We start from the raw sequence: 13,664 nt of genomic DNA, 5'->3' as shown, positions 1-13,664 counted from the left end.
CATTTTTTGGCCGGACGCCGCCGGCGGGGACTGCAAGGCGCCCTTCTACCAGTAGGTAGATTGGTTCTATCCTGTTCGTGACGCCAAGTTGTCGCGGGCGGAGGGACCACGCTCGCTACGCTCGGGTCCGGGGCTGCTGCTGCTCGGTGGCTTGGACCCGGGGACTCGAGCAGCGCTCCTCACCCGTGAGTGAAAAGGGGGTGGTTTGTTTAGGGAGATAGTTCGTGACGCCACCTACGGGACGTGGTGATGATAGCACCACCACTGCTGGTAACGGGGATCCCGGGAGAGATGGTAGGGTGCAGCTAAGATGTTGTCCCCTCCGTGGGTAGGGGTGTTGGTGATCCCGGGGCCCGGTGGTGTAACGGGGAGGCCGTATGGCTGGGGTGCAGGGACTGCGCGGCGCGGTGCCGGACGCCACTGGTGTACTCACTCAGAAAATCACTGACAGAGTCGTTGGTAAACCAAAAGCAGCCGGATGGACGGGTCCCGCAGCCGGCTGCAGTGTTGTTGTTGTGCTCTCCCCGGACGGCTGATGGTGGCTCTTTCCCTGCACCTGTGAAGATATTCTTGACTCCTGTGGTTGCCCACCGGTAGTCCGCTCCCCGGCGTATAGGTGCCGCAGGAGCCCGTTTTGCCCGCAGGCGCTTGCCCTTGGATCTCTAGCCTGTGGCGGTGGCTGTATATCCTCTCGGTGTGGACTGTTGCCTTCTGTCGGGTCTTGGTTGTTGGAGAACCCCTGGGGTTCCTGTCACATTCGGATTTGACTATTGACGGCGGCTCCAAGCCTGGTCGGGGTCCGATGGCCCTGCTTGTGTGCTTAGCTTCACTCTGTTCCCCGGTCCAGTACCGGCGGGCTGACGCTCGACCCCAGTCCTTACGGCTCTGCGGAGTTCCACCAACTCCTGCAGACGTCCACCACCGTCTGCCAAGCTTGCTGTAAGTGTCTGGGCTCCTACCCAGGCACCTGAAGTGTTTACTCCTCTCACTTTCACCTCCAAAACTGATCTGACACTTTTCCCGCCTCCAGGCCTGTGAACTCCTCGGTGGGTGGGGCCAACCGCCTGGCTCCGCCCCACCTGGAGTGGACATCAGACCCTGGAGGGAGGCAACAAGGGTTTTTGGTTGACTGTTGTTGCTTCCTAGGGTGGGGGTGTGTATGTTGGTATGTATGTGACTACCTGGCTAGTCCAGGGCGTCACACTAACTATTTACAATGCAGTTCACGTTGTTCACGGTCCACAAATACTCAGCTATAATAGTCATTAATTATATGAATATTTCTTTAAGAATTGTCCTACCTATCATTATTTGGTCTATTTTCTAGGTTTCCACATTGAACAATCCAATGCTGTGGGACCCTGTTTTGGGTGGAGGGGGTCTTCATCTTTGGGACTCCTGATTTACACAGACACCTCTGTGTCTTATTCCTGTACAGAGAACTCCTTGAGGACAGCTTTGTCCCTTCCTCCCCCTCGCTCAGTAATCAGCTCACAGTGTTTGGTAACTTTTTTAGATAGAGATATGGGTAACCTTGAACGCTCCCAGGCTTGTGCTTCATCACCTCCAGGGACATCCACCCTCCTGAGAACAGCCTGGAGCCAGAAAGCCAGAGGCAGGATTTACAGCACATGCACAGCACACTGCCTCCAAAAATAGAGAATTAATTAGACGTTCTCACCAAAAGAAAGTTTTCTATCATCTCAACACCCAAAATTAAGGGAAACCCTACTGCTGGTGCAGTCACTGTGTACATACATTACATTACTGATCCTGAGTTACATTCTGTATTATACTCCAGAGCTGCACTCACTATTCTGCTGGTGCAGTCACTGTGTACATACATTAAATTACTGATCCTGAGTTACATTCTGTATTATACTCCAGAGCTGCACTCACTATTCTGCTGGTGCAGTCACTGTGTACATACATTACATTACTGATCCTGAGTTACATCCTGTATTATACTCCAGAGCTGCACTCACTATTCTGCTGGTGCAGTCACTGTGTACATACATTACATTACTGATCCTGTACTGATCCTGAGTTAAATTCTGTATTATACTCCAGAGCTGCACTCACTATTCTGCTGGTGAAGTCACTGTGTACATACATAACATTACTGATCCTGTACTGATCCTGAGTTACCTCCTGTATTATACTCCAGAGCTGCACTCACTATTCTGCTGGTGCAGTCACTGTGTACATACATAACATTACTGATCCTGTACTGATCCAGAGTTACCTCCTGTATTGTACCCCAGAGCTGCACTCACTATTCTGCTGGTGGAGTCACTGTGTACATACATTACTGATCCTGTACTGATCCTGAGTTACCTCCTATATTATACTCCAGAGCTGCACTCACTATTCTGCTGTTGCAGTCACTGTGTACATACATTACTGATCCTGTACTGATCCTGAGTTACATCCTGTATTAAACTCCAGAGCTGCACTCACTATTCTGCTGGTGCAGTCACTGTGTACATACATTACATTACTTATCCTATACTGATCCTGAGTTACATCCTTTATTATACTCCAGAGCTGTACTCACTATTCTGCTGGTGCAGTCACTGTGCACATACATTACATTACTGATCCTGTACTGATCCTGTACTGATCCAGAGTTACATCCTGTATTATACCCCAGAGCTGCACTCACTATTCATCTGGTGCAGTCACTGTGTACATACATTACTGATCCTGTACTGATCCTGAGTTACATCCTGTATTATACTCCAGAGCTGCACTCACTATTCTGCTGGTGCAATCACTGTGTACATACATTACATTACTTATCCTGTACTGATCCTGAGTTACATCCTGTATCATACTCCAGAGCTGCACTCACTATTCTGCTGGTGCAATCACTGTGTACATACATTACATTGCTGATCCTGTACTGATCCTGAGTTACATCCTGTATTATACTCCAGAGCTGCACTCACTATTCTGCTGGTGCAGTCACTGTGTACATACATTACATTACTTATCCTGTACTGATCCTGAGTTACATCCTGTATCATACTCCAGAGCTGCACTCACTATTCTGCTGGTGCAATCACTGTGTACATACATTACATTGCTGATCCTGTACTGATCCTGAGTTACATCCTGTATTATACTCCAGAGCTGCACTCACTATTCTGCTGGTGCAATCACTGTGTACATACATTACATTACTTATCCTGTACTGATCCTGAGTTACATCCTGTATCATACTCCAGAGCTGCACTCACTATTCTGCTGGTGCAGTCACTGTGTACATATATTACATTACTGATCCTGTACTGATCCTGAGTTACATCCTGTATTATCCTCCAGAGCTGCACTCACTATTCTGCTGGTACAGTCACTGTGTACATACATTACATTATTGATCCTGTACTGTTCCTGAGTTACCTCCTGTATTATACTCCAGAGCTGCACTCACTATTCTGCTGGTGCAGTCACTGTGTACATACATTACATTACTGATCCTGTACTGATCCTGAGTTACATCCTGTATTATACTCCAGAGCTGCACTCACTATTCTGCTGGTGCAGTCACTGTGTACATACATTACATTACTGATCTTATACTGATCCTGAGTTACATCCTGTATTATCCTCCAGAGCTGCACTCACTATTCTGCTGGTACAGTCACTGTGTACATACATTACATTATTGATCCTGTACTGTTCCTGAGTTACCTCCTGTATTATACTCCAGAGCTGCACTCACTATTCTGCTGGTGCAGTCACTGTGTACATACATTACATTACTGATCTGATACTGATCCTGAGTTACATCCTGTATTATACTCCAGAGCTGCACTCACTATTCTGCTGGTGCAGTCACTGTGTACATACATTACATTACTGATCTGATACTGATCCTGAGTTACCTCCTGTATTATACTCCAGAGCTGCACTCACTATTCTGCTGGTGCAGTCACTGTGTACATACATTACATTACTGATCTTATACTGATCCTGAGTTACATCCTGTATAGGCCCTGTGCGCACACTGCTTTTTTTGCCGCGGTTTTTGCTGATAACCCTCCTGCAGTTCTTCCCCAGCAAAATCTATGGGAAATTAAAAAAGCTGTGCGCACTGCGATTTTTTTAGCTATAGGTTTTTGCTGCAGAATTTCTGCAGCAAAAAGAAGTAACATGTCACTTCTTTTCCGCACACACCTGCAGTTTTGCCATTATGTAATGGTTAAAAAACGCAGGGACCAACCCACACTAAAACCGGAACAAACCGCTGCAAAACCATGGCGGTGCATTTTACCGCGGGCAAAACCGTGGTTTTTGCCGCGGGTGCGGAATTCTGCCAGAGGGTGCGGATTTTTTTTAAGAAAAGGTCATTTCCTAGTGCGCACAGGGCCTTATACTCCAGAGCTGCACTCACTGTTCTGCTAGGTTTAGAGCTGAAAAACAGGATACAATCAGTAGATTTTATATATTGCACATTCTATATAGTCCTGGCTGCCTCTTGCAATGTGACCGTGTGTAGGGAATTCCTCCAGGAGACTTGCGGTGCCAGTGGGAGGGGTGCAAGGCGTGGAGACCAGAGGGGAGTGGGACACAGCAGCACACTTAGAGGATTTGTGAGCACAGCTCTGACTGCAAGGCACTAATCCAGCACTTAACCAGGTCACACCAGAAGCAGAGAGGCTGGCAGCTGGGGCACAAGCATGGCAGAGGCGGCAGGTGAGCAGCACCCAGTGGTACAGAAAGTCAGCCAAGGGCAGTGCGGCACAGAGACAGCACTAAGCAATGGACAGGTGGAGGGGGGAGAGGTTAAGGGGGTCACAGGGGGTCCTGAAGTTCAGGGGTCTGAAGGAATTGTGACTGGAGACACTACTTCAGCAGTTGGCGCAGGGGGAATAAAAGAGGGTGTAGACCCCAATAGGGTGAAAGGGCTGGAAAAGAGAAAAAATGTTGACCCCAATGTTGCAGAAGAGGCAAGAGAGAAAGGAAAGGCTGTGAACCCCAATGTAGAGGAGGGGGCAGGAGAGAAAGGGGGGGCTGTGAACCCCAATATAGAGGAAGGGTCAGGAGAGAAAGGGGGAGCTGCAAAGCCCAGTGTAGAGGAAGGGTCAGGAGAGAAAGGGGGCTCTGCAAAGCCCAATGTAGAGGAAGGGTCAGGAGAGAAAGGGGGCTCTGCAAAGCCCAATGTAGAGGAAGGGTCAGGAGAGAAAGGGGGCTCTGCAAAGCCCAATGTAGAGGAAGGGGCGACTGAGAAAGGGGGGCCTGTGAACCCCAATGTAGAGGAAGGGGCAACTGAGAAAGGGGGGCCTGTGAACCCCAATGTAGAGGAAGGGGCAAGTGAGAAAGGGGGAACTGCAAAGCCCAATGTAGAAGAAGGGTCAGGAGAGAAAGGGGACTCTGCGAAGCCCAATGTAGAGGAAGGGGCGACTGAGAAAGGGGGGCCTGTGAACCCCAATGTAGAGGAAGGGGCAGGTGAGAAAGGTGAGGCTGTGAACCCCAATGTAGAGGAAGGGGCAGGTGAGAAAGGTGAGGCTGTGAACCCCAATGCTGAGAAAGGGGCAACTGAGAAAGGAGGGGCTGTGAACCCCAATGTAGAGGAAGGGGCAGGTGAGAAAGGTGAGGCTGTGAACCCCAATGTAGAGGAAGGGGCAACTGAGAAAGGAGGGGCTGTGAACCCCAATGTAGAGGAAGGAGCAACTGAGAAAGGAGGGGCTGTGAACCCCAATGGAGAGAAAGGGGCAATTGAGAAAGGAGAGGCTGTGAACCCCAATGCAGAGAAAGGGGGAAAAGAAAAAGGGAAGGCTGTGAACTTGAATGTAGAGGAAGGGGCAGGAGAGAAAGGGGGAGCTGTGAACCCCAATGTCGAGAAAGGCACAGGAGAGAAAGGGGGATCTGCAAACCCCAATGTAGAGAAAGATGCAGGAGACAAAGGGGGGCCTGTGAACCCCAATGTAGAAGAAGTGGCAGGAGAGAAAGGGGGGACTGTGAACCCCAATGTAGGAGAGAAAGAGGAAGCTCTGAACCCCAATGTAGAGGAAGACAAGAAAGAGGAGGTTGTGAGCCCCAATATTGCAGTGGGTGCAGGAGAGAAAGGGGGAACTGTGAAGCCAAATGTAGCAGAGGGACAAGGAGAGACTAAGGAAACTGTGAACCCCAATGTAAAGGACGAAGGCGGAAAGACTGAGGAGGCTTCTATCACTAATGTGGAGGACTGTGCAGGAAAGAAAGAGGAGGCTGTAAATCTCAATGAAGGCAGGGCAGAAGAAAAAGGGGAGACTGTGGACCCCAATGAGAAAGAGAGTATAGAAGGGGAGGAGATGACTGCAAACCCCAATGAGGAGAAAGGTTTAGGGGAGACAATGGAGATTGTGAACCCCAATGCTGTAGAGGGGGCAGAAGAGACATTGGATGCAAAGAACCCCATTGTAGAGGATGGTGCAGGGGAGGAAGCTCAGACTGAGGGTTCTAGTGTGGAGGACAATGCAAAACATGGAGGGGGGACTGAGAACCTCAATTTAGAGGATTGTGCATGTGAGGGAGGTGATCTGAACTCAGAATCCCAGCAAAGTGCCAATGAGGTAATTGAGGAACCATTAATAGAAGTGGGTGCGAGGGAGGAGGAGGAGGAGGCTGAGGGCTCCAGACTGGAAGAGCATATGGGGGAGAGTCAGGAGCTGGTTAGTTCTACAGAAAAAGATCCAGAAACAGGAACCACTGCACATGGGGACAAAGCTCAGGAGCCCACAGATCCCACACAGCCTGATTTACGTGAGGACAAGGATGAGAAGGAAGGTGGGAAAGATACCAGTAGCGAGAGCAGTGAAGGAACATCCAGCAGTGATGAGGAGGAGGAGGAAGAGGAGGAAGAGGATGCTGATGGTGACAAAGAAACAGCTGGAGATGAAGATACTGAGGAGCAAGGAGAGGGGCAGGAGGGAGCAGAAGCTGCAGAACAGGTAGAGTCAGAAGCTAGAGAAGAAGCAGATGCGGAAGGTATCGCTAGATCAGAGGCAGAGAATAATACTGCAGATCAGGAAGGGGAAGCGGCTGTTACACACATAGATCCAGGGAGCAGCACTGGAGAAGAAGCATCTTCTGAGATAAGTCATCCTACACTGGAAGAAGAGGAGTCAGAAGAAAGGGTAGAAGATGCCGCTCCAGAAGCAGAACCTGATGATGGAGATGGGAGGCAAGGAGAAAGTGCCAAAGAGATTACTGAGGAAATACCAGAAACCGCTGCTGCAGATGTTCCTCAGGAGGATACTCCAGGAGAAGAGCATACAGAAGAAGACAACTTACCAAACGAGAACCAGATAACAGAAAGCAATGCCAGCCTGGAAGAGGCAAGCGAGACGCTGCCAGAGGACACGTCTGCCAAAGCTGAAGAAAGCTCGAAAGAAGAGGGAGCCCAAAGTATGACATCTGAAGCCACTGCTGAGGAAGGAGGGAAGGAGGAACTAATCAGAGAAAATGGAATGGAGGATATGATCAACGTAGACCCCGGGGTACAAAACAGCGACGCGCTGCAAGAGCACGACATATGTCTATTCGTCAAGGTAAGAGTCACCTTCCTATTATGGGATAATACTTTCCATGTATGATGATGTCTGTTGAGTATGTTGCCATATAGTCAACCAGGTAATCAGGAACGAGCGCTCTTTAGAAGGCTCATTATTGGTTATTGCTTGGGTAAATAAGCTGTGATCATTCACCAAATGAGTAAAGCACTCATTATCTGGTGATTGGATCGATCATGATGGAAATAAAATCATCATTATTGGTAACAAATATTCCTACAGACAATACGTACGTGTATAGTCATGAGCGGGCACTACCATGCTCGGGCGCTCGATACTCGTAACTAGTGATGAGCGGGCACTACCATGCTCGAGTGCTCGGTACTCGTAACTAGTGATGAGCGGGCACTACCATGCTCAGGTGCTCAGTACTTGTAACTAGTGATGAGCGGGCACTACCATGCTCAGGTGCTCAGTACTTGTAACTAGTGATGAGCGGGCACTACCATGCTCAGGTGCTCAGTACTCGTAACTAGTGATGAGCGGGCACTACCATGCTCAGGTGCTCAGTACTTGTAACTAGTGATGAGCGGGCACTACCATGCTCAGGTGCTCAGTACTTGTAACTAGTGATGAGCGGGCACTACCATGCTCGGGTGCTCAGTACTGGTAACTAGTGATGAGCGGGCACTACCATGCTCGGGTGCTCAGTACTTGTAACTATTGATGAGCGGGCACTACCATGCTCGGGTGCTCTGTACTCGTAGCTAGTGATGAGTGAGCACTACCATGCTCAGGTGCTCAGTACTCATAACTAATGGTGAGCGAGCACTACCATGCTCGGGTGCTCAGTACTCGTAACTAGTGATGAGCGGGCACTACCATGCTCGGGTGCTCAGTACTGGTAACTAGTGATGAGCGGGCACTACAATGCTCGGGTGCTCAGTACTCGTAACTAATGATGAGCGAGCACTACCATGCTCGGGTGCTCAGTACTCGTAACTAGTGATGAGCGGGCACTACCATGCTCGGGTGCTCTGTACTCGTAGCTAGTGATGAGTGAGCACTACCATGCTCAGGTGCTCAGTAGTACTCGTAACTAGTGATGAGCGGGCACTACCATGCTCAGGTGCTCAGTACTCGTATCTAGTGATGAGCGGGCACTACCATGCTCGGGTGCTCTGTACTCGTAACTAGTGATGAGTGAGCACTACCATGCTCAGGTGCTCAGTACTCGTAACTAGTGATGAGCGGGCACTACCATGCTCAGGTGCTCAGTACTCGTAACTAGTGATGAGCGGGCACTACCATGCTCAGGAGCTCAGTACTCGTAACTAGTGATGAGCGGGCACTACCATGCTCAGGAGCTCAGTACTCGTAACTAGTGATGAGCGAGCATTACCATGTGATGAGGAAGCGAGGCACTCATAATGAGCAGTTGGAAGCTCGGATGGTCACGACTCGTGCCCCCAGTAGAATAGAAGTCAATGGGGTACAATCTTAAGAAAAAGTGCTTGACTTTCCCATTGACTTCCAATATACTTGGTACACGAGTCGCGCCCATCGGAGCTTCCAAATGCTCCCGAGCATGGTAGTGCTCACTCATCACTAGTTACCAGTACAAAGCACCCGAGCATGGTAATGCCCGCTCATCACTAGTTACCAGTACAGAGCACCCGAGCATGGTAGTGCCCGCTCATCACTAGTTACGAGTACTGAGCACCCGAGCATGGTAGTGCTCACTCATCACTAGTTACCAGTACAAAGCACCCGAGCATGGTAGTGCCCGCTCATCACTAGTTACCAGTACAGAGCACCCGAGCATGGTAGTGCCCGCTCATCACTAGTTACCAGTACAGAGCACCCGAGCATGGTAGTGCCCGCTCATCACTAGTTACCAGTACAAAGCACCTGAGCATGGTAGTGCCCGCTCATCACTAGTTATGAATACTGAGCACCAGAGCATGGTAGTGCCCGCTCATCACTAGTTACGAGTACAGAGCACCCGAGCATGGTAGTGCCCGCTCATTACTAGATCCGAGTACTGAGCACCTGAGCATGGTAGTGCCCACTCATCACTAGTTACGAGTACTGAGCATCCGAGCATGGTAGTGCCCACTCATTACTAGTTACGAGTACATAGCACCTGAGCATGGTAGTGCCTGCTCATCACTAGTTACGAGTACAGAGCACCCGAGCATGGTAGTGCCCGCTCATCACTAGTTACGAGTACAGAGCACCTGAGCATGGTAGTGCCCGCTCATCACTAGTTACGAGTACAGAGCACCCGAGCATGGTAGTGCCCGCTCATCACTAGTTATGAATACTGAGCTCCCGAGCATGGTAGTGCCCACTCATCACTAGTTATGAGTACTGAGCACCCAAGCATGATAGTGCCCGTTCATCACTAGTTATGAATACTGAGCTCCCGAGCATGGTAGTGCCCACTCATCACTAGTTATGAGTACTGAGCACCCAAGCATGGTAGTGCCCGCTCATCACTAGTTATGAATACTGAGCTCCCGAGCATGGTAGTGCCCGCTCATCACTAGTTACTAGTACTGAGCACCCAAGCATGATAGTGCCCGCTCATCACTAGTTAGTAGTACTGAGCACCCGAGCATGATAGTGCCCGTTCATCACTAGCTACTAGTATTGAGCACCCGAGCATGGTAGTGGCCGTTCATCACTAGTTACTAGTACTGAGCACCCGAGCATGGTAGTGCCCGCTCATCACTAGTTAATAGTACTGAGCACCCGAGCATGATAGTGCCCATTCATCACTAGTTACTAGTACTGAGCACCCGAGCATGGTAGTGCTGTCGAGAACCGTGATATCCTATGTGCATATAGCAATCGTATTAGCAATCGTTGTATGTGTAGAGAATGTGGTCTTGTATATTGCAGATTGGTGGTTGTTTAACAGCCGTGATTGGAGAGTGTAAATGCACCTTAGGTATAAGATAGCAGTTGTCTTTCTGATCCATCATTTCTGCTCTCATGGTGGTATACCCTACACCCCTCAATATTCATCTTTCCTAGAAGTCCTGGTGGCAAATCAACCTATTTACAGGCAGATGTGACGGAAATGAAAGACTTCTACCACCCATGAGTTCTTCCAAGGTAGTAGAAGGAAAAGTTCTACTTTCTGATCCACTTTTTAATTTATTTCCTCCCCATTTCCTATTTGCTGTGAGGGAACATTTATTTCCATTTGGAGTCAGTGAACCCGGTCATCCATGGTCCTGTGCTGGAAGGATACAATTGTACCCAGTGTAGAAAATGCTCTGCGAGCGAAACATCCGCTGTCCCAGACCGATACATTGCTGCAAACTATCAGATCCTGCTGCATTCAGTGCAACATTCACTAATACACATACACAAACTAATATCTGAAAAATGGTGACGAACGGAAATATAAAATATAAAGAAAATTGTAGAACTTTTAATTTATAACCTCTTAAACTTTATTAGAAAAACCAAAAAAATCTATAAATGTGATATATACAGGGTGGTCCAAAAGTAGGTGGACAGTATGTGTAATAGGGTTATCAACCATGGTGTAAAGTGAAACTAACTCAGCTGCCCGAAGCAACCAATCAGATTCCTCTTTTCATTCTTGACAGACTGTTTAGAAAATGAAAGGTGGAATCTGATTGGTTGCTAAGGGCAACTGAGTCAGTTTCACTTTACACCATGTTTGATAACCCTATTACACATACTGTCCACCTACGTTTGGAACACCCTGTATATATATATATATATATATATATATATATATATATATATATATACTAGCTGTACTAGCTGTACTACCCGGCTTCGCCCGGGTTAATAACTGTTGTTAACAAAATAGAATGTATTAACGCCCGGGATAGTAACTGTCTCTCTGTTTCTCTCCCATATTCTGTATGTCTTCCCCTCTGTATATCTCTCTCTGTCTCTCTCTCTATCTCTTTGTCTGTCTGTCTCTTTCCCTGTCTGTCTCAATCTCTTTCCCTGTCTGTCTATCTATCTCTTTCCCTGTCTGTTTTTCTATCTCTGTCACTTTCCCTGTCTGTCTCTTTCCCACTCTGTCTCTTTCCCTGTCTGTCTCAATCTCTTTCCCTGTCTGTCTATCTATCTCTTTCCCTGTCTGTTTTTCTATCTCTGTCACTTTCCCTGTCTGTCTCTTTCCCACTCTGTCTCTTTCCCTGTCTGTCTCTTTCCCTCTGTCTCTTTCCCTGTGTCTGTCTCTTTGTCTGTCTCTTTACCTGTCTTTGTCTGTCTCTTACCGTGTCTGTCTCTTTCCCTGTCTGTCTGTTTCCCGTGTCTGTCTCTTTGTCTGTCTCTTTCCCTGTCAGTCTGTCTCTTTGTCTGTGTCTGTCTCTTTGTGTCTGTCTCTTACCCTGTCTATGTCTGTTTCTTACCCTGTCTGTGTCTGCCTATTTCCCTGTGGCGTGGCTGCGCATTCTTCTGAAGTTCTGGCTGCACTGTGGCCCACAGCTCTATTTGCTTTAATGGAGGCAGGTTTTTTGGCGAATAACTGTAAAGCGCAGGGTTAACATTTCCCCTCAAAACATAGCCTATGTCGCTCTTGGGGTCCAGACGTGTGAGTGTGCAAAATTTTGTGGCTGTAGCTGCGACGGTGCAGATGCCAATCCCGGACACACACACACACATCACATTCAGCTTTATATATATATATATATATATATATATATATATATATATATATGTGTATGTGTGTGCACTTGACCTCATAGTTATTTTTTTTAATGCAAACTAAAAATTAAATAAAATTAAACCTAAAAAATCGCGTTACCATATGAGGTTTTTATCCAAATCTGGGGAAAGAAAAGTGTCAATCTATGGGATAAAACGCAGCACAAACCTAACACTTTGCCGCAATGCATCACATTAGATCATATTAGGTAAATTGTATCAGTCTACTAAGGGGTACTTTGCACGCTGCGACATCGCAGGCCGATGCTGCGATGCCGAGCGCGATAGTACCCGCCCCCGTCGCAGCAGCGATAACCTTGTGATAGCTGCCGTAGCAAACATTATCGCTACGGCAGCTTCACATGGACTCACCTGTCCTGTGACCGTCGCTCTGGCCGGCGACCCGCCTCCTTGTTAAGGGGGCGGGTCGTGCGGCGTCATAGCGACGTCACACGCCAGGCGGCCAATCGGAGCGGAGGGGCGGAGATGAGTGGGATGTAAATATCCCGCCCATCTCCTTCCTTCCGCATATTCTACGGAAGCCGCGGTGACGCCGGTAGGAGATGTTCCTCGCTCCTGCGGCTTCACACACAGCGATGTGTGCTGCCGCAGCAGCGAGGAACGACATCGGACCGTCGCGTCAGCGTAATTATGGATTACGCCGACGCTGCAGCGATGACACGATTACGACGCTTTTGCGCTCGTTAATCGTATCATCGAGCCTTTACACACTACGATGTCGCATGCGATGCCGGAAGTGCGTCACTTTCAATTTGAGCCCACCGACATCGCAGCTGCGATGTCGTAGTGTGCAAAGTACCCCTAATACTTAAGGAGCACCATAAGGATGAAGAATTGACAGATTTTTTTTCTTGACAAAAAATAAACTTTTTCTTATGCTCTTGTCTGAACCCAGTATAACATTGTCCATTGAGTCGGAGCTCTTATATGACCATACAAAATTTAAAGGGGTTTTCCACTACATTTTCAACCCATTATTATATAATAGCTCTTTTATACAACACCTTTTATAATATACTTGTATTGGATGTCTAGCTTCTATGAGTGCATCTCAGGAGGGATCACATAGTACTGAACTGTTCTGCAGATTCTTCGTCTTCCTCTGTTATGTCCGATACTTCCATTTCCGGCACAGAAATCAGACAAAACAAAAGGAAGTTGTCACTGGGTTCCTTATGGTGGGTGTGGACGTCTTGGAGTCTGTCTCACCAAGCTGAGCTGACAGTTTCATTCAGCAGGAGGGGCTGACACCTAGTGAAGTGCCGCAATCTGCATTTCAAAAGCAAAGGGTTTAGGTAATCCACTGACCTGTGTGCCGCCCCAGCAGTGGTCGAACCGCTCGGATCCGGGGTCTGCTGTGGCTCGAGGGTCTCCGGACCCAGGGGCTCGCGGCTACTAGAATGTAAAAGGGGGGTATTTCCAGGGGATAAGAGTTTGTGA

At 48.3% G+C, this 13,664-nt stretch overlaps 1 protein-coding gene across 2 annotated transcripts in view; it reads left to right on the top strand.

Annotated features, from left to right (window-relative positions):
- Positions 1–13,664, top strand: part of CLIC6 (chloride intracellular channel 6) — a 78,499-nt gene that overhangs the window by 12,986 nt on the left and 51,849 nt on the right. The window contains exon 1 of one of the 2 annotated variants that reach the window (XM_075334995.1): positions 4,843–7,538. The exons of the other annotated variant lie outside the window; for it this stretch is intronic. Coding sequence (XP_075191110.1) covers positions 6,300–7,538 — 1,239 coding nt within the window. The 5' untranslated portion in view covers positions 4,843–6,299. Of the gene's footprint in view, positions 1–4,842; positions 7,539–13,664 lie in introns of those variants that run through there. 2 annotated transcript variants of the gene reach the window in all.

Source organism: Anomaloglossus baeobatrachus, chromosome 2, assembly GCF_048569485.1.
Source record: "Anomaloglossus baeobatrachus isolate aAnoBae1 chromosome 2, aAnoBae1.hap1, whole genome shotgun sequence".
Taxonomy (NCBI): Eukaryota; Metazoa; Chordata; class Amphibia; order Anura; family Aromobatidae; genus Anomaloglossus; species Anomaloglossus baeobatrachus.
Note: the sequence above shows the minus strand (reverse complement) of the source record. Positions and strands in the feature narration are given on the sequence as shown.